Raw genomic sequence first — 16,072 nt, 5'->3', positions numbered from 1 at the left:
GCCTGTGTCTGCACTGCAGAGCAGGTTACCAGCCTGAGTGAAAACAGAACCCAAACTGTAACAACCAAGCCAATTAGCGTGGGTTGAAGACTCCATTAAATTTGGGTTAGAGGTTTTTGAGTGTAGACAGGAGGGTGGGGAGTTAGGGGTAACATCAAGGCTTAAATTCTCATCAGATATTTCCCAGAGCCCCCACTTTGGTATGCTACAAATACTCCATTGGGTTTGAAAATATTTACCAGAGCTCTGCTTCAAACAGCTCTGGCTGAATTTAAGCCCTGGGGAACACCCAAGTGAGAGCCTGGGCTAACTGTTTAAAGTTGTGTTAAGGAATTTAACACTGTTTTTTATTATTTTTTTCACTGTTTTAATGAATATTTGATATAAGTTGTAATATAGAATAGTGGCCTAAATAGTAAAAAGGCTTTTATAGCCCTGACAATGGTATTCATTATGGACCTGGTTGAAGAAGGCATTTAAGCGTGGGCTTAAGTCTATCCCTATTAAGCATGTGTTTAAATGCTGTCCTGTATTGGGAAGCTTGACTGAATGGTGTGCTGCAAGCATCTTCAACTATATCAGGGTGCCACTTATATCCAAACTATTTTATTAAATAATTACCTAAGCCCCATTTCAGTACAGAACGGTCACTGGAGTACAAAATGTATTTTCTTTGCTTAGTTCATGGACTTTATTTTAGTAATATGTCCTTTGAAAAGAGTATTATAGTGTCTGTTTTCACGAGCACTTCAGTAAAATACATAAGGCACAAACAGTCATCATTGCTTTAATTAACAAAAAATGAAAGTTTTTGAATATGCTTTGCATGGTAAACTCAGCAATCAAAATTTTATAATCAAAAATTGCAACTGGACTGCAATGAATAATACAATAGGAAAGTGCTTCCACTACCTTTTAATATTTGACCACCCAGACACTGGACCCTCATAACATTAGTTTGTCTTCAAATGATTGCATATGTCCATTCCATTTCAGGTGTATACATGCCAAGTGCATTAGCATCAGAGATTTTTCTCTTAGTGATACCCAGCAGGGTGGCACATGAGTGCTCTGCTGCCGAGCGATGGTATAAATAAAGGGCAGAGCTGCCCCCCAATGTCCCTCAGTTCCTTATTACCAGGTGTGGGAATGTGCTGCTTTGCTGCTGCAAGTATTTCCCTCTTAGTACCAGATATATACAACAGAAAAAAACTATTTAATAGTTCCTAGTCTTAGTGTAGTATTTTACTAATAGCATACATTTCAGTTCCCCTGGATTCTGGGTACCAGTGATCGGTACCAGAGATATGTCTTGGTCCCCAGGCTTCAAACCTTGTGATGACTACGAGAAGCTGATGTGGTCCAGGTGCCTAAAGTACCTCAGAGAAGGTCACATCAGGAACATGTGCCAAATCTGCAAGGACTTCAAGTCTGGGACTAAAAAGGACAGCGAAGTCAGACTAAACCATCTTCTTACAGAGGCCGCCCTGCATCAGCCCTCACAACCTTCCCACTTGGGGCAGACACTGAGCACCTTTACTTTGGTTAGAAGCACCGCTCCAGGAGATTAAGGTCCCTAGCACCAACATACAGTAAATAAAGTGAGGAGCAAGTTAGAGTTTGTTCAATGCCAAGACACGCCCTGCTGCAGATAACATCTCAGATGAGTTCTCAACTCCAGTGCTGGTAGTACCATTGAGACTGACCTCTAAGGGAGCTCCAGTCAGAGGTGCCATCCTCTGAGGCTCAGCAGCAGCATGAGAATCTCTTGGTGTCGTCAACAGATGCCGCAACATGTGATCCGCTGAGTCTTTCGGTGTCTGCTTCGCTGACGGTTCAAGAGATGTCTCCCAGTACCAATACAGACTTGCCAGATGCTAGAGTTCAGCACCTGATACCATGGGCATCTCCAGACACTCTGGTACCCCCTCATACAGTGCCTTCTAGAGGCAATCTCTGATGCCAACTTCCCCAGATTCCTGTCACAGCTCCCAGGCGCTACACGTCTCTCATCAGATAATTTAAGGTTGTCTGAACTGGAAGCTGACTCCTACGTCCTGGTCATCACATAGGCCATCACCCTCCTCTGAGAGGTTTTCACTGTTGATATCCAGCAGAGGATCTGTATTAGTCGGCTAGTAGGGAGCCTGGGTCGGGCAGTAATTGGGCTCCGGCGCCATATCAATGGTCATATTGGAATCCATGTGGTTTTCTCCTGCCTCCAGATCCTCTGCACACCCTCCCCTCTCTACAGTCTCCAGTAGGTGTCACAAAGCTGCAAGAAGCTGCTCCCGGTACTGAGCTTGGTGCCAAACATGAGCAATCTGCCCCAGTGAATCCACCTTTGGAGAAATTGGGGAAACCTCCACTTTAGGCAACCTTGACTTCCTCATCCTTGCTGCAAAGCAAGGTGGTAGTGTCTGCTATTTCCTCACCCCAGATTACAGGGCTTACCAGGACTTCCTAGAGAGGGTAGTTTTCTCCCTAAATATATAAGTGGAAGTAATTCAGGAGAGTTCACACACGTTGATTAATATATTGGGATCTGTGGAGCCTTCTTGAGTGGCACTTGGCGTAAATAAAACTATTCTGGAGCCCACAAAATTATGGTGGCAAACACCATGTTCCCTGCCTCCCATAGCTAAAAGACCTGAATGGAGGTCTTATGTTCCCTCACAAAGTTTTTACATTTTTTTATATCCACCCCAAGGTTCAGATGTTAACAAAAAAAAGAGCAGTAGGTCAGCAGGCATTTACCGCAAAATCAAAAGATGCAAAGAAGCTCAATCTCCTTGGAAGAAAAATTTATTCTGCAGGTGGACTGCAACTCCATATTTCTAATCAGCAAGCATTGCTGCCTGAGGAGTCCAGACAAGAGTTTCTTGCACTGGTAGTTGAGGGTTTTGTATGGTAGCCAGGACCTTACTTCATGCTGTATTCGATGCTGAAATTCTGCTGCCAGATCCATGGCATTGACCATTACATTGCATAGTTGGTCATGGCTCCAATCATCATATCTTCCTCAGGAGATCCAAGAGACCATTCAGAATTTCCCTTTTGAAGGACTCACACTATTTTGCAGAAGACCAAGTATGGCTATGCTGAAGTCTTTGGGTATTTACAGTCCTCTCCCAAAGAAGCAGCAGTTTCATTCACATTGATCCCACCATTATGCTTTCTTGGTGCCTCACCAGCAGGACCAATCTAGGAGGAAGGGGAAAGTTATAGGAGGAGACCATCTCTGCCTGCTTTTTCTTCCATTGCAAACTTGTCCAGGCAGCTTGGGAACACCAGTCATTTTGACATTCTTGTCAAGGACAGCTTAGCAGTTTGCCAACTTTTCCTATATATTTTTTCTAACCACCTAGCTGATTTGCTACATTATTGGACCCATTTCACTACAGACAGTGGGTCTTAAGCACGGTGGAATTGGGATACACTCCAGTTTATTTCTAACCCCTCCATATCTCCTTTCCACATCTGTTCTTAGGGACCACTCATGAGGAGATTCTCCTTTGGGAGGTACAATCTCTCCGTCTGTTGGGAGCCATAGAAGAAGTTTCTCTTTTACACAGGGGAAATGAGTTTTATTCATGTTACTTCCTAATTCTAAAAGGAAATGAGGAAGTCTCAGATTCAAACTAGACCTGCAAGAGCTGAACAAATACATAAAGAAAATAAAGCTTTGCATGGTCACTCTGGTTTCAATTATCCCTTTCCTGGATCCTGTTGATTGATATGCTGCCCTTGACTTGGAGGACACATACTTCCATGTGGCAATACATAAAAGACATAGGAGATTCCTTGGATTTATGGTCAACCAATCTCACTGTCAGTTTGCAGTCCTGCCATTTGGCCTTTCTGTGGCCCCATATGTTTTTACAAAATGCATGGCAGTGGTGGCTGTGTTCCTGAGGAAATCAGATGTGAAGTGTTTCTGTACCTGGATGACCAGTTGGTGAGAGTCAGGGCCAGCTCCAGTCACCAGCATTCCAAGATGGTGCTTGGTGTGGCAATCTGCAAGAGGCAGCAGTCCCTGTTGTTTTGCCCCCAAGCAGCGCACCAAATTGCTGCCGCGGGCAGGGGGGGGGCAGTCCGTGTGCCCTTAGGGCGGCAGGCGCGTTTCTGCGGTGGGGGCAATTCTGCGGCAGCTTCTATGTTTAGCTGTCCGCGGCGGCTTCTATGTTTAGCTGTCCGCGGCGGCTTCAGCTAAGCATAGAAGCTGCCGCCGAATTGTCGCCACCACGGAAACACGCCTGCTGCCCTAAGGGCACATGGATTGCCCCCGCCGGCAATTCGGCACACTGCTTGGGGCGGTAAAAACTGTAGAGCCGGCCCTGGTGAGAGTCCAATCCAAGAGCCAGTTTTTATCCAATGTGGCTAAGATACAGTCCACTTTCAGCTCACTGGGATTGCTAATCAGTGAGGGAAAGTTTATCCTCTTATGTGTTCAGAGAATAGGGTTTATAGAAGCAGTCTTAGATGCTACAGAAGCTGGACAATCATTCTGAAAACCAGGTTCTAGACAATGCTGGCTATTTCATCAGCTCTGAAGTCCCATCCTAGCATGACAGAAGACTGAAGCAATTATATGCTATGTCATGTGACCTCGTGTACATACGTGGTTCTGCATGCCAGGCAGCAACTAGGAAGCTGCAGAGATGACGGAGCTTGGTGTAGTCCCTGATTCATCATCCTCTGATTATGTTGGTTTAAGTGCCCACGGAAGTCCTAGTCTCTTTGGACTGGTGGATGGAACCATCCAATCTAGGAGTGGGTGTTCCTTTTCTTCCTCTACAACTTACTTTGACTCTGGTTACAGATGCTTCCACCTAAGGTTGGATAGCCCACCGAGGAACTCTGCAGACTTAAGATCTCTGATCTGTCTAGAATTTAGTTCTCCACATAAATGTAAGATAATTGAAAGCCATTCATCTAATTTATCACACTTTCCTCCCCCACATCAAGGGACCATTATGATCTTCTATGGCTTGGTTATACTGGAGGTCAGACTAGATGATCATAATGGTCCCTTCTGGCCTTAGAATCTATGAAAAGGGAAAGAATTTACTAGTTCTTATGGACAACACAGCAATGATCTTCTATGTGTTGGGGAGGCCATTTTGCCATTAGCTCCATCAGGATGCACCTAGCCACTATTTCTGCCTTCCACCCTCCAATTGATAATCCAATCCCATGTCACTGAGGTTTTTGAAGGGTCTGGACCAGTTATATACCCAAGTAGAGAATCCTATTTCCCCTTGGGACTTAAACCTGGTGTTAGCAAAGCTCATGGATCGACCCTTTCAACCAGTGGTTTATCTGTTTGTTGCTTCATCTTTCAGTTAAGATTGCCACAAAAAAAAAAGGTTATTACCTTTGCAAGGAGAGTAGGAGAATTGAGAGCTCTGGTATCTGACCTGCTTTATACAGTCTTCTGTAAGGATAAGTTACAACTACACCCTGATCCAAAATTTCTCACTTCCATATCAATCAGGCATTGTAGTTACTAACTTTCTTCTCTAAGCGTCATGCTCATAAGGATGAGGAGAGGCTACACATAGGTTGTTAGAAGAGCATAAGCATTTTATTTCGATGGGACTGAACTGTTTAGGTCCTCCTCACAGCTGTTTGAGATGAGACTGGAAGGCTCTTCATCCTGTCTGCAACATCATGGATTTCCTCAGGTATATGTTTTGCTATGACATGGTCAATGTAATTCCAGTGCACAGAGCGCTCGCATGTTAAGCGAGCTCACATGCAGCCTTTCTATCTCTAGTTCCTATACTGGATATTTGTAGAGTTGTAATTTGGTTTTCAGTACATACTTTTGTTTCTCAATATGCCATTTCTCAGCAGTCTAGAGCTGATGCCAGATTTGGACATTCAGGCCTTCAGTCATTATTCAAACACCAGTCCCACCTCCAGATTGAATTGCTTTTGAGTCACCTCAAGTAGAATGGGCATGTGCACTCACTGGAAGAAGAAAGAACAGTTACTAACTTGTGCCATAACAGTTGTTCTTCGAGATGTGTTACACATGCCCATTCCATGCCCCAGCCTCCATCCCCTCTGTATTGCAGTCGGTCCAGTAAGAAAGAAGCAAGGGGGCTCAGAAGTGGCTCTCCTCTTTATACCATTGCACAGCAGAGGACGCATGTGCCACCTCCATTGGATACTGCTAAGGAAAAAATCTCTGAAGGAAGTGCACTGGGCACACACACACTTGAAGTGGAATGCGCATGTGCAACGTCTTGAATGATAATAGTAACAGAACAGGTTAGCAACTATTTCCCCAAATAGTTGATGTTGAACATTTATATTAATCAAATTATTTGAATTACAAGAAAACATTTTATTTTGTCAGTCACGTTAACAAAACAATCACGTCTGTGCAACTTTGAAGAAAAAGTATGCAACGCTCATACAAAGTGCTACCTGAACTGTCAGGTTAAAAGTGAATTTGACAATTTTTTTTTTTGGTTCGTTGCACATGCTCTGAGACAGCCAAAGAAAAACAAATTATAGAATGAGAATTATAACTAGAGCAAATTATAGCTGGAAGGCAGAAAATTATGGTTATGAACTTTATTCAGTATCAGAATGTTTGTATGTGTTCAGAATGACATGAGCAACACACACTGTAAACCCACTATGATCAAAAGATTATAGAGTAAAAGCTCATTTGTCTGGCACTTCACCAACCAGAAAGCTCTATAAACCAGCATTTAAGATCTTCATTGAAATTCCAGTTCATAGTCCGTTTGGCGCAGGGCCAGCAGGGGATTGGGGCATGGGAGGGGGTGTGGCATGTGGGCTCTGGGAGAGAATCTGGGTGTGGGAGGGGACTTGGGGCAGCGGGTTGAGGCATGGGAAGGAGTGTGGGATGCCGGATCCTGAGGGCATTCACCTCGGGCAGCTCCCAGCAAGCAGTGACCTGTCCCAGCTGCTCCTAGGTGAAAACACAACAGGTAGCTCTGCACGCTGCCTCCACTCACAAGCACTGCCCCCACAGCTCTCATTGGCCATGGTTCCCAGCCAATGGGAGCTGTGGAGCTAGCACATGGGGTGGGGGAGCAGCATGCAGAGCCGCCTGCCACACCTCCGCCTAGAAGCAGCTGGGACAGGTCACTGCTTGTGGGGAGTCAGGAGTGAGACCCCCCCCCCCCAGATCTGGCACCCCACACCCCCTCCTGTTCCTCAACCTGCTGCCCCAAGCCCCCTCCTGCACCCAAACTCCCTCCATCCTAGTTAACTGAAATTTCACTTAACAGCAACCCCCATTCATAGAAGAGGAGACCCCTCAGGAAGTCATCTAGTCCAGCCCCCTGCTGAAAGCAGAAACAACCCCAACTAAATCATCCCAGCCAGGGCTTTGTCAAGCTGGGCCTTAAAAACCTCTAAGAATGAAGATTCCACCACCGCCTTAGGTAACCCATTCCACTGCTTCACCACCCTCCTAGTGAAATAGTTTTTCTTAATATCCAACCTAGAACTCCCCCACTGTGACTTGAGACCATTGCTCCTTGTTCCTTCATCTGCCACCACTGCGTACAGCCTAGCTCCATCCTCTTTGGAACCCCCCTTCAAGTAGTTGAAGGCTGCTATCAAATCCCCCCTCATTCTTCTCTTCTGCAGACTAAATAAGACCAGTTCCCTCAGCCTCTCCTTGTAAGTCATGTGCTCCAGCCCCCTAATCATTTTTGTTGCCCTCCGCTGGACTCTCTCCAGTTTGTCCGCATCCTTTCTGTAGTGGGGGGCCCAAAACTGGACGCAATGCTCCAGATGTGGCCTCACCAGTGCCGAATAGAGGGGAATAATCACTTCCCTCAATCTGCTGGCAGTGCTCCTACTAACTAGACATTGAGCTTTCTATCTACCTTATAGTCCATTCATCCAATTCATACTTTTTTAACTTGCTGGCAAGAATACTGTGGGATATCATATCAAAAGCTTTGCTAAAGTCAAGATATATCACGTCCACCGCTTTCCCCATATCCACAGAGCCAGTTATCTCATCATTGAAGGCAATCAGGTTGATCATGCATGACTTGCCCTTGGTGAATCCATGCTGACTGTTCCTGATCACCTTCATCTCCTTTAAGTGTTTCAAAATGGATTCCTTGAGGACCTTCTCCATGATTTTTCCAGGGACTGAGGTGAGGCTGACCAGTCTGTAGTACCCTGGATTCTGATTCTTCCCTTTTTCACAGATGGGCACTATATTTGCCTTTTTCCAGTCATCTGGAACCTTTCCTGATCACCACGAATTTTCAAAGATAATGGCCAATGGTTCTGCAATCACATCAGCCATACTCTGTCAGCGCCCTCAGATGCATTAGATCTGGACCCATGGACTTGTGCATGTCCAGCTTTTCTAAATAATCCTTTTTTCACCACTGTTGACTGCTCACTTCCTCCCCATACTGTGCTGCCCAGTGCAGCAGTTTGGGAGCTGACCTCGTCTGTGAAGACCGAGGCAAAAACTAAACATTGAGTACTTCAGCTTTTTCTACATCATCTATCACTAGGTTGCCACTGCTGTTCAGTAAGGGTCCCACACTTTCCCTGACCTTCTTGTTGCTAACATACCTGTAGAAACCCTTCTTGTTACCCTTCACATCCCGTGCTAGCTACAACTCCAATTGTGCTTTTGCCTTCCTGATTACACCCCTGCATGCCTGAGCAATATTTTTATATTACTCCCTTGTCATCTCTCTAAGTTTCCACTTCTTGTAAGCTTCCTTTTTGAGTTTAAGCTCATCGAAGATTTCTCTGTTAAACTATGCTGGTCGCCTGCCATATTTGCTATTCTTTCTGCACGTTCCCCCAACATGCCAGATAAAACATCCTTTACTGTAGTCAGAAAAAAATCAGTTTGGCTGAGTTAAACAAGAATCTTTTCTGTTATAATAAAATTAACTAGGCATTCCAAAGCATCTTTTAAGGGTGTTGGTGTTAAAAGACTAGAGAATGATTTAAATGGAAATCATAGTAGCAAAATAAAATAATCTCTTGTCAACATTAAGGAAGCAAATTGACAAAAATAGGGAGTTTCTGTAAAGATGGAAGTGATGAAAACTAGGAACAGACAATTTAAGAATATTTAATTACATTTTTCTTGGTTAGGTACATACTCCTTGAATTTGAAAACATTGATAATTTCAGTTAAAAAGGAATTAAGAACAAAATGATAGTTTTCAGTTCTGTACTTTTTCAGATAGAAGAAATGGCTTGATTAAATGTAAGTATTACCTGTAGGCAATCAGTAAGAGGTGAGCACTGTAGTGTGCTTTTCGCAGGCAGACCTCTGTGCCTGAGTAAAAGTCTCCTTTCCACTGTAAGATGCAGGATCAGGACCAATGTATTTTATTGTGACATTCTCTGACCCAAGTCAGATAACAATGTTCCTTAGGACTTTGTAGTGTTACAATTCCTTATCAAGGTAATAGTGAAACAAAAACAGTTTTTCCTCATTTATGCTCTCTACTGTACAGTCCAAAAAGATAATATGTTGTTTCGATTTACTTCAAATTTTGTTGAGGAAATAAAACATTAACATTAAATAACATGGTGAATATTTCACAAATTTAAAGCCTTTTTTAGCCTAATTAAAAACATTTTGTGTATGTTTCTCTGAAGTTCTTAGTCATTTTCTGTCATGTTTGGCAAATTTAAAACAAGAATAAATGATAGTCAATATTTTAAAAGTTAAAATAACACTTCCATGCTCTACCAATTAATGATACCTCATGCTGTAGAAAGTCTGATAAATTAGATGCTGATGTTTTGGTTCAACCAAAGTAAATGAAAATAATTTATCAGGGAAACAAAAGAAAATGAAACACTGCATCATTACACATTTTTCAAGATTAGAAAATCAATCAAAAATGCAGAAACAACTTGACTTCAAGTGCATGATTGTGAATGTTTAACACTTAAATAGTCCAGTCCTCTTGAAAGATTAATGTACTTTTTATTACAAACGTTAGTTCTTCGAAGTCAAACAAAACAAGAATCACATGATTTGAAAACAATAAAGGAATTGACTGTCTAAACTAATATATCAACAGAAGATCAATTGGCATATTCAGCAAAACTGTTACCTTACGTGTAGTGTCAGAGGCATACTGCATTGCCATCGAGGAAGATTAATTACAGAAACATCTTGAAAGGGAATTCAGCAGCTGTGCTGTAAAAGTGAAGAATCCTGAATGTTGGGATGAAATATTGGCCCCACTGACATTCATGGGTGTTCTGCTATTGACTTCAGTAGGGCCAAGAGTTCACCCTGGATATTTACAAACACAGAAGGACTAAGGCTGAAATTCCCAGAGCTCCATTACATTGTTCCTGTGCTAAATTATAACGCCAGTTCATCATCCATATTATCATAAACATTTTTATTTTTCTCTTTCCTTAAAAAAATGGAGAATAGTTTGAGCAGGCGTGGGTAGCTAAGTAAACATAGTTCAACTGTGAAATAAGAATAAATGAGTTTGAATTGACTTTATGTCCGTTCAGAGATGTGCATACCTAAGAGTTCTGCCTTCATTTGTACAGACAGAGCTTTGTTAAGGTCAGGATTTTGAACCTTGTTGTATATTTTAGGAAAAAAACTTTAATTACAAACCTCATTAGTGTATAAGTTTATAACTGGACACTAGGAATGTGACGGAGGTAAGGACAATGTCAAGATTTTTTTTAGCGAATAGGGCTCAAATAGTTAGCAGAACTGTGTCTAGGGATGAGTTGTTTGGCTTAGATCAAAATATTAACAATTAATTGTACCCAGAATTATAGTCTGGACAAATTTCAGTTCATTTGCTTCTGTGTTGTATTTTTATAAAGGAGGAAGTTTGTTTATTTCTCTTATTTCTAATCCTGTTCAAGATTTACATATATATGGCCTTCCCCTTACATTATCTTCTCGTTTTTCAGGTCATTTCACAGCTTCGAATCTTGAGCAGATCAGTAACTGCTGGCTGCAAATTTGACAGAGAAATCTGGTCTAATGAGCTTTCTCCTGTTCTCAACTTATGGAAGAAACTTAATCAGGTAAGAAAATAGCTTGTTAAAAAGACTGCTATTTCTCTTCAGAAGTACATGTTTTTTAGGATATATGTTTTTTAATAATGGGACACTACAACAATAATGTAAAATGTATTTGAAATAAGTAGTATCATGAGGAATACATACAGTTGGATTAGGGATAAAGTCCACATTCAGGATGTTAATCATCTTCACATCATACTGATGTGACTGCATAGTCCCAAAGCTTGTGAATCAGATCTCCTATGGGGCTTTGAAACTTACAGTAAAATGTGTAAGTCTCAAACTCCATCTGCTCATTTTCTGTGGCATCTAACAGAGATTACTTTAGATTTTAAAACATTGCAATTATAATTTAAAAACCACTGACTCTTTGTGCAACTCTTGCCCACTCTTATCCCCGATGTGTCTCAAATTCTTTAAGGTATAATTATTAAAATTTATCTGAGATGTATCTAAATGAGATCCTTGTAGAGCACTGACATTGATTTTTTGTGCAATATTCCCAAAGTACAGAACTGTAGTTCCTGTAAGGAATTAGTAATTTTTTTAAAAAAATTCATAATTGAAGTTGTAAATAACGTTATCATCTAGATCTGTTTTAACTTGCTTTATTTCTATAATCTGGGAAAAGATTAGGGGCCAGATTCATCAGTATACTCTGACTATTTTGAATCACACCTGAAGTGCAGAAGCTATAAACATGGGTTAGCTGGCCAGCTAAAATGGGGTTTCAGCACAATCAGCCTGAGCAAGCAAGAGCATACTGATGAATGTGGCCATAGATCTGTATTGCCTTCAAATGTATCAACATTATACACAGTGCTCTTTTGCATGAAACTGGCAAATCACCTCAATACCACACACTGTAATATTTGAATTAATTGTGATACTAGGTATGACTATGTGAAAATTGTTGTGATCACTCTAGGGGAGGGAAAGGATTTTTCTTAGTTTCAAAAGTCTTAAAAAATCATTTACATATACAGTATGTTATATTCAAAAATGTATTCTCAAAACACTATACACATAACAGTGAAATAAATAGATAAAATTTTACATTATTGTTTAATATTTACATGACACATGAACAATTAACAGTGTTTTTGTATATTTTAGCATAGCACCTTCTAACTTTTTCATACTGGAGGGCTTTTTTTAGTCATGTTTATATTAAGGTATATATTTTTCTCAAATACTTGATCAATATCTTGGGAATCTTAATTGTAAGTTAACACAGTTGTCTTGAAAGATACTCCAGTTCAAATTTACAGCAAATCTTATCATTTAGTATTCATACTGTATTCTAAATCATGTCCCAGGACTAAACATGCAACCCCTAATCCATGAAATACCTCTGTGTATGATCTTTTAGACAGCAAAATTGTTTAACCTAGGGCTGTTTTAAGTACTTGAGGAATTATTTTATAGATACTGTTCTCAGATAAGTTCTGTGGGTTCTAGTCACCCATACTCCAGCACATACATTACACATATACATACACCCCTACCTACCTGCTAGAGTGAAAAATCAAGTGCAAGAATGCTGAGAGACAGACAAACCTCTACTAATAATGGTTTGGTTAGCAGAATAAAACTCAAAAGGTTGATACTTACGAAGAATGGTTGTTGTGAGTAGCCGGTGATGGGGCTGGATATCACGGGGGGGCGGGGGAATGCTTCAAAGGGGCTCTGAGGCTGGAATGCACCTATGGCTAACCAGCAGGAAAATGTAAGGGCTGGCATAGGCTTGAGGAGATATTTTGGGTGGTGAGTAAACCGGAGGTGTCAGGGATTTGACACTCAGTTAAGCACTATCAAGACTCCCTCTCACTGGAGGCTGCAGGGGGAAAGTGACTTAGTAATGGTGACCCTGATAATCACCACATCCTTCTTGGACAAGTTATTGGATGGGGGACACAGTAGATGAGATATGTATTGATTTCAGAAAGGCTTGATACAGTCCCACATGACATTCTCATAAGCAAACTAGAAAAAATGTGATCTAGATGAAATTCCTATAAAGTGGGAGTACAACTGATTGAAAGGCCATACTCGTTAATCATGGCTTACTTTCAAACTGGGAGGATGTATCTAGTGAGGTGCTGCAGGGATCTGTCCTGGGTCTGATACGTTTAATCATTTTCATTAATGACTTGGATAATGAAGTGGAGAATATGCTTATTAAATTTACAGATGACACCAAGCTGAGAGGGAGCAAGCACTTTTAAGGACAGGATTAAAATGGAAAAAGGACCTTGATAAATTAGAGAACTGATCAGAAATCAACAAGATGAAATTCAATAAAAACAAGTGCAAAGTACTACAGTTAGGAAGGACAAATCAAATGCACCACTACAACAGGGGATGGCTAGGTGATAGTACTTTTGAAGAGAATCTGGATGGATCACAAATTGAATATGAGCCAATCAACAATGGGATGCAATTGTGAAAAAGGGTAATATCATTCTGGGGTGTATTAACAGGAGTCTTTTATGTAAGACATGGAAAGCAATTATCCCACTTCTCTCTGCCCTGGTGAGATATCAGTGGAGTAGTTTGTCCATTTCAGGGTACTCGGGCATGTTTTAGTCTTGAGAAAAGATCATAGAATATCAGGGTTGGAAGGGACCTCAGGAGGTCATCTAGTCGAACTCCCTACTCAAAGCATGACCAATTCCCAACTAAATCATCCCAGCCAGGGCTTTGTGAAGCCTGGCCTTAAATACCTCTAAGGAAGGAAATTCTGCCACCTCCCTAGGTAACCCATTCCAGTGCTTCACCACCCTTCTAGTGAAAAAGCTTTTCCTGATATGACTGGGGGGACCCAGTAACAGTCTTCAGATATCTTAGGGACAGTTATAAAGAGAGTGATCTGTTGTTTTCCATGTCCAGTGAAAGCAGAACAAGAAATAAATGGCTTAATCTTCAGATAGGGAGATTTAGGTTAGATATTAGTAAAATCATTCTAACTATAAAGTTAGTTAAGAATTGCAATAGGCTTCCAAGGGAAGTTGTGGAATCCCCATCACTGGAGACAACACCTGACAGGGATTGTCTTCAGCAGCCTCAGCACCAGGGGCTGGACTAGGTGATCTGAGGTCCCTTCCTGCTGTGTTTTTCTAGGATTCTATGATTTTTTGCCACCAAAACTCATTCAGACTTTGCAATTGCACAATAAAGTCACTTTCAGTTCTTAAATAGAATTACTCAAAACACATACATCCAATTCCTGGCAACAGCATTGAATGCAAAATCTTAACTATAATATCCTCTTTTCTTTTGGATTTTCAAACTACACCTATGTCTTTTAATCACATAATGTTATTTGGCTGGGGTAGGTGTAAAGTTTTTGCATTTGACTGTGTTTATTATGAATTGTACATATGTGTATTTTGTGATGGTTCTGTGTTTGAATTAGGGTTGCCAAGTGTCCGTTTTTCAACCGCTAAAAGTCCGGTCGGTGGCACAGTGGGGGTAAGGCAGCTCCCTGCCTGGTGGTGCTGCACAGCTACTGGAAGCAGCTGGCATGTCCAGTCCTAGGCACTGGAGCAGCCACAGGGGCTCTGCACACTGCCTGCACCCCACTGACATCTGTGGAATACTCATTTAAGTAAAGTCTACTTAGATGAATGAAGGCTACAATTTCAGTTTCATGCTAATGTGAAATGCACTAATACAGCTTTTTTAAAATGCTTTTTTATTTTTTTAAAGTAATTGAAAGTAAATGACAGCCAAGGAAATTGTATGCTATTTCCCTTATGCATAACATTACTTATGCACCAACTTGCAATACAAGGTTTGACCTACATGGAACAGTCTAAGGGAGCAAAAGAGGATACTCCAGTAAGTGTCTTGACCAGTTTTTCCCCAGTTAGGCCAAAAGAGAGGCTACTTACTAGGCAGTTTGACAAGGCACCTTCTCAGTCCCACCAGTCTCAGCTGCTTTTAGCCTTGGCAAGACAGGCTTGGGTAAAATAGTCCCTCTTGGTGGCACAGAGGAAGTCCATTCCTTCTCTCCATCAGTCTTTTTAGCTTGTTTTTCTCCCTTATGGGAGGGAATGCAGCCTCCCCTCCTGGTGAGGCTCACTGTCTTCCTGCTCCTAACCTACTGGCAGCAGGACTCCTTCTCTCTCTCCTTCTCCCAACAGGGGAGGGTTTAAAAAGGTCTCAGGCAGCCCTTAGTTGGAATCAGCTGATCCTAACTGACCTCAGGTAACTCCCTCTCAGCTGATCCTAACTGATTCTCTGGTAACCCCTTCTCAGCTGAACCTGATTGACCTGTAGTTACCCCTCCTCAGTTGATAGGGAGGAGGGCCTTTTAACCCTCTGAGACTGTTTTATACCCCACCCTTTGCAGCTGTCTGTCCCGAGTTTATCACAGCAGTCTTCATCACTTATCTGGTAAATTACTCTTTATTTTTGTCTGGCTAGCAGTTGAAAATTATGTTTAATGGAACAGAAATAAACACTGTTTGCCAAACAATCTAGGATTTTCTTGACACCCCAAACACTAGAGAAAAGATTTTTGGTGTGTGTACTGTTTCTGTCTGTATGCTCATATGTGTTCAGTGTGTATCCATAATTCAAAAGAGTGATAGATCTTCTGGATAGTTCTACTGACAACACACGTAGCATAATTTAATTAGGGTAATGAAATGACCAGTTGTATTAAACCAGGGATCTCAAACTCAAATGACCATGAGGGCCACATGAGAACTAGTACATTGGCCCGAGGGCTACATCGCTGACCCCCCACCCCTGCTGCTATGGCCCCACCCCACTCCACCCCTTCCATGAGACCCCGTCCCTGCCCCACCTCTTCCCCTCCTTCCCCATCCCCATTCCAACCACTTCCCCAAAGTCTCCTCCCAGCTCTGCCTCCTCCCTGCCCCTATTCTAACCCCTTCCCCAAATTCCCACTCCTGCCTCACCTCTTCTCCGCCTCCTCCCCTGAGCAAGTGGCTCCCCGCTCCTCCCCCCTCCCTTCTGGAAAGTGCAAAGTGCCGCCAAACAGCTA

General features: G+C 42.0%; 1 protein-coding gene across 2 annotated transcripts in view; it reads left to right on the top strand.

The window, feature by feature from the left end:
- The window catches only part of DYNC2H1 (dynein cytoplasmic 2 heavy chain 1), a 421,699-nt gene that overhangs the window by 316,367 nt on the left and 89,260 nt on the right, over positions 1-16,072 (top strand). For both annotated transcript variants that reach the window (XM_050927645.1, XM_050927637.1), the window contains exon 83: positions 10,942-11,058. In XM_050927645.1, the coding sequence (XP_050783602.1) occupies positions 10,942-11,058 (117 nt within the window). The remainder of the gene's footprint in view (positions 1-10,941; positions 11,059-16,072) is intronic.

The sequence above is a fragment of the Gopherus flavomarginatus genome, chromosome 1 (genome assembly GCF_025201925.1).
Source record: "Gopherus flavomarginatus isolate rGopFla2 chromosome 1, rGopFla2.mat.asm, whole genome shotgun sequence".
NCBI lineage: Eukaryota > Metazoa > Chordata > Testudines > Testudinidae > Gopherus > Gopherus flavomarginatus.
This window is presented reverse-complemented; position numbering and strand designations above follow the sequence as displayed.